Below are 5,754 nucleotides of genomic sequence, written 5' to 3' on the forward strand. Positions count from 1 at the left end.
TAGATGCTTACAAGGTTTATTAGAACATATATAAGATTTTTTTTGTATATCGTTTCATTCATTCATTAATTGCTACTTCAATTGTGTACTTTAGTTTCTTCTTTCCTGAGCTTCAAGTGTGTATTTATTTTTAGACCGAAAAAAGTGTGTATTTTACCAAATAGCGGCCAATTCTACTATTGCAATCATCCCTTTATTTTGATTTATCTTTCATGTCAGTAGATTTCTAAAGGGAAAAGTAAAAAAAAAAAAAAATCCTAAATCTATTGTATTGGAACAAATCCCACCATAAACCTTTTTCCACTAGGAATAAAAAAAAAATCATAAAATTTCAATTAGATCAATTTAATTCTAAATATTTTTATATTTTGTCAATTGAGTCCATTTAATTAATTTAGGTTAAAAATTGTTATCGCGTGGCACAACCGACATTGACATGAATTTTTTTAAATTAATATTTTTTCTTTTTTCTTTTCTTTTTCTTTCTTTTCTCTTTCTATTGATAGCTGACACATCCATGTGGGCAAGTGACTTCGGAAAGGGGAAATTTTCTATTTAAGTGTATGGAAATGGTGTGTATGGGGATGGTTATCGAAAGATAAAATGTAAATGCAATGATCGAAACAATTGCCACCAAGGTCTAGAGGATGCGCCATCAGCCAAGGATGAGGATCAGGATAGACAAGATTCACTATCAAGACTTCAAGGACAAGCCACCCGCCAAAGCTAAAGAATTTCGGGATAGGAGAAGCTCACCACCAAGGTTTAAAGGAAAACCACCAACCGAGGATAAAGCGTTTCTTGGCTAAATATCAAGGAGTAATCCACTCTCCAAGGATCAAAAGACCGAAATAAGAGTTATCCACTCTCCAAAGATATTAACTAAAGTTAATCTCAAATATTTTCATTCCTCAAAGTCTAGTATGCTCTCACAATGAGAGTCTTCCTCTAATTATAGCACAGATGATATCTAGGGAACCACTAAAGCATCAAAAGGACTTGGGAATTAGAAAGCATAATAAAGAGCCTAGGTACTTAGAACGTTGACTCTTGAAACTTACATAACATTTAAGACTTTTGGGAATTTAGAAATGTAATTAATAACACGGGAACTTGTATTATTGACTCTTCATCTTGTGCCTTATCTTCAAAATTCGTCCACCAAGTTCGACCACAAGATAACCATCTTAAAGGCTCATCAAAATGACTGTTGCTATAATATGTTATAAGAGGCAAAATATTCAATAAAATATTTTTTGGTAATTTATTTCTATCATTTTTCGATATTTGATTTTCTTAGGAAAACAAATTAACAGGAAATGTTTTTCTAGTCAACAAAAATAGTTTTTGCACCAAAACTTAAATTTAGGAAAATGATTTTTTCTTATAAAAATTGAAAATCATTTTTCAAAATAAGATTAAATATGGATCAGAAATACTGTGTTTGGGCATAAGAACCCCAACGCTTATTCCCAGTTCCTTGGCAATGGGGCCACGTCTCCAATGCTTGGGCCTAGATACTAATGTACGTGCCTAGGACATTGGGCTCGGGTCCTCAGTGCTTGTGCTCAGGTTTGTTGAAGTTGGGCCTCACACCCTAGCACCCATGCCCAATTCTAACTTTTGAGCCTGAGTCCATCAAAGCTAGCTGGTGTTCGTACCTTGTTCCCCCACACTTTGGTCCATCGATGCTAGACCTAGGTCCAAGGACCAAGTCTGGGCCTTAATGCACTCAGGCATGAGTGCTGAGGTCTTCGGCCCAACCTTGATGGACCTAAGTCCAAGAGCAAGGGAACGGGTCTTTGGCACTAGGTTTGGGGCCTGGCTTCAATGGATCTGGGCATGAGCACCATTATTGAAGTCTTAGGCCACTGGGTCTCAATCCTAAGCGCTAGCATTCAAACTCCATCTCGATGGACCCAAGCTCAAGTGCACGGATTGGGCTAGGCCTCTGTAAACTTGAGGCGGTGTGCTAGGGAGTTGAGCATGGGCACTGAGTTCTTGGGCTTAGTTTCGATGGACCTAAGACCAATGTCTATGCTTGTGCCTTGTAGTCGGGGATTCAGGCTTGAAACCTTGATGCCCGTCCTAGGTTTCTTGACTGCTCATATGTAAGTTGCTAGCATCCTTGACTACTTATGTGTAAGTCACTAACACTCAAATAATATATGTTTAATGAGCCGAATAATCTACAGCTAATCGACCACTGAATAGATTCCAAAATTTGGGTACGCAGGATGCTTTTGTCCGCCACTGAAAGCTTAAGAGCCATATAATCGATCTCTAAAGGCAAATTTCTAATCTCGAATTCTCAAATATATTGTAGTGAACGAGCCGATTATTCTTAGACGATTCTCAGCCTTTGCATACAATAATTTGAACAAATACGTATGTCAAATGCAGTAATATATTAATAATATAATTAAAAATCATTACGCGGTGGTGTGAAGCTAAATTGGTTGACCGAACCAAAGTCACGTACGCCTGCATAATCAAATATTAATTGATCTATCAGTACGAACACAAAAGAAGAAATCAGAATCAGTACAATACTAAGAACTTGAGAAGGTGACGATAAGCTCTCTGCAGCCCTCACCACCAAGTTGACTTCTTTGAAAATTGGGAAAATGGTTCAAAAATTGGTAAACTTATTATACAGGCCAATTCAATCTTAATCTTTTTAATTTTGCTAATTTAGTCTTAATCCTTTCAATGATTTGTCAATATAGTCATTCGAACCAATTTTGATTAAAAATCACTAATATAAATGTTGACCATCTTATGTGACACAAATTACCGCGTTAGCAATTTTGAACCAAAATTGGTTGGAATGACTTTTTGAATAATTTTTTCCATAAAAGTGCAGGCAAACGCTGTCCCTTGCAATGCTTCGAAGCGAGACATTTGTTTTTTCTTCCCCTAAAGACCAGTTCAGGTTTCGACAAAAAAAAGAAAGAAAAAAAGACCAGTTCAGGACGAACTGTTCAACAAGTCTCATCCACCTTCACGTTGAAGCTTTCCTCGTTTTTTTTCTTTTGTTTCTTCTTATCTGTGCCTGCAAAAGCACAGCTGCAACACACGCTTTCTTCTACGAATCAATCAAAACCGACCTTAATATTATCTTAGTGTGATTGTCACACGTCCAATCCGATCTATAAAGACCAGTTTCACATTTCATCTTCTCTCCATCGCCCACTCGGTTTCTCTCTGACCTCCATATCGTATTCATCTTCTTCCAAACTCTCACTCTCAGGTGATTTCACATTCGATATTCTTTCTACCCTTTTGTCAGCTCCTATCCTGGTTCATTCCTGGAAATGAAAACTATGGAAACCTCTTTCGGCTTCTGTGTCATTTTCTTGCTCACCACCATGCTGAACTCAGGTTCAGCAACTCTCCAAGTCGGATTCTACCGCTCCACTTGCCCGGCTGCGGAGTCTGTCGTTCGAAAAGCCGTGAACAAGGCGGTGGCCAGAAATCCCGGCATTGGTGCTGGGCTTATTAGACTGCACTTCCATGATTGCTTTGTTCGGGTATGCAAACACTTCTTACAACATTTCTGAAGTAGCAGTAACAATCTCGATTTCAATAAGCAGTAACTTAATAATCGACGTTCCTTATGCAGATGCATTTCAGCAATTCTGATGATTTTCGTATTTTTTGAAACAATAATAGGGTTGCGATGCATCAATTTTGCTCGATTCAACACCGGGCAACCCATCAGAGAAGGAGCATCCCGCGAACAACCCAAGCTTACGAGGCTACGAAGTCATCGACGAGGCGAAGGCCGAGCTAGAGTATCTATGCCCCTCGACGGTCTCCTGTGCCGATATTCTGGCATTCGCAGCCCGCGACAGCACCTACAAGCTTGGCAGCATTAACTACGCAGTCCCGGCTGGTCGCCGCGATGGGCTAGTCTCCCTCAGAGACGAGCCGTCCCAGAATCTTCCCCCTCCTTCCTTGGATGCTCAACAGTTAGAAGCTAATTTTGCAAGGAAAGGTCTCTCTCTAGACGAAATGGTGACACTATCCGGTGCGCATTCGATCGGAGTCTCGCACTGTTCCTCCTTCTCGAACCGCTTGTACTCCTTCAACGCCACTCACAAGCGAGACCCTTCAATGGAACCCAAGTTGGCCAGTGAACTGAAAGCGAAGTGTCCGAACAATGGTGGTACCAGCGACCCGACGGTCCCATTGGACTTTGTCACTCCCAACAGGCTCGACAACAAGTACTACACTAATTTAAAGAAACACCGAGGCGTATTGACTTCAGATCAAACGCTTTTTAATAGCCCTTCGACGGCACATATTGTGAGGAGGAACGCTAATCATGGCAGAGCATGGGCTAACAAATTTGCAGCTGCAATGGTGAAGATGGGATCAATCGATGTTCTCACCGGGAGCCAGGGCGAGATTAGGAGGAATTGCAGAGTTGTGAACTATTAGAACATATATATATATATATATATGCTTTCATTTCGATTTTTTTTTGTACATTGTTTCATTCATTCATTGCTACTTCAAGTGTGTAATTTATTTTCTGACACAAAAAATAGGTGTGCAATTTATTTTCTTCTTTTTCATGAACTTCGAGTGCTTATTTATCTTTAGACCCAAAACAAGTGTGTATTTACCTAATAGAATGGGCCAATTCTACTGTTGTAATCATTCCTTTATTTTGATTTAATTTTTGTGTCGGTAGCTTTATAATGAAAAAAGTACCAAAAAAATCCGAAATTTATTACAATGGAACTAACTTAATCTTAAACATTTTTTCGATTTGAAAAAAAATATTATGAACATTTCTACTTGATCAATTCAATCATAGACATTTTTCATGTTTTGCCAAAAGAGTCCATCTAATCAATTTAGATAGGAAATTGTTATCGTGGATGCTAGCCATTATACGTGATATAACTGACACTAATGTTAACATTTTTTTATTTATTTATAAAAATTGGTATATTTTTTTTCTTTTTTTCCTTTCCTTTTCTTTCCTTTCTCGGTCTGTTGATGGCCGGCACTAGCCATGGTCCTCTTTTGAGCGAGGGTCACCATTGCCGACATAGGGGAGGCCAACCCTCGCCCAAGCAATGCACGATGAGGGTGGCCCTTGCTGGCCATGGCATGTGTCTCAGCCATCGGCAAAAAGAAAAGGGAAAGAAAAAAAAAGAAAGGAAAAAAGAATATTTACATTAGCATCAATTGTGCCACGTATTAATGATTCTACACGGCATGTAGGATGGTCAATATCCATGTTAGCAATTTTCATCCTACATTGACAGAATGGATTTAATTGACAAAATGCGAAAAAATTTTATAACTAAATTGTCCAATTAAAAGAAACATAAGGCAATGATTCCTTTGTTTGCTCTTCTCCCTTCTCCCGTTCGTTGCCGACCGCCGCCATCTTCCTTGAAAACCAGGTTGGCCTTTTATCAAACACTTAACGTGCGTTTTTGAAATCGAGTTAGCCAGAGCTCATCCCACTCGTTTCGGGCGAGCTCTGGCCCCTATAGGTCCTTTATTAGGTCTTTGTTCATTGCTAGTTATTTGCTGAAGGTCTAAGGTTCGCCTTGAGTCTCGGTCGGATCCGAGGTCTTTTGTTTCGCGCATACACTCCACCTGTTTGATAAAATGCTTAAACGAGATCTATTTTGGTTTTGTTGTTTTGAGTCGAAACTGAGTCATCCAGACACTACCCCACCTAATCTAGGCGTCCCTGTAATCTTCGGTGTCCATGGTGTGTTTAAC

At 39.3% G+C, this 5,754-nt stretch overlaps 1 protein-coding gene across 1 annotated transcript; it reads left to right on the plus strand.

Annotated features, from left to right (window-relative positions):
- The first annotated feature begins 3,255 nt into the window (after positions 1–3,255).
- LOC104422179 (peroxidase 5-like) lies at positions 3,256–4,446 on the plus strand. Its single transcript, XM_039302882.1, has 2 exons — positions 3,256–3,533; positions 3,676–4,446. The coding sequence occupies exons 1-2, from the start codon at positions 3,318–3,320 to the stop codon at positions 4,444–4,446; spliced, it is 987 nt and encodes a 328-aa protein (XP_039158816.1). The 5' UTR covers positions 3,256–3,317.
- The last annotated feature ends 1,308 nt before the right edge of the window (positions 4,447–5,754 follow it).

This window comes from Eucalyptus grandis, chromosome 10 (genome assembly GCF_016545825.1).
Source record: "Eucalyptus grandis isolate ANBG69807.140 chromosome 10, ASM1654582v1, whole genome shotgun sequence".
Lineage (NCBI taxonomy): Eukaryota > Viridiplantae > Streptophyta > Magnoliopsida > Myrtales > Myrtaceae > Eucalyptus > Eucalyptus grandis.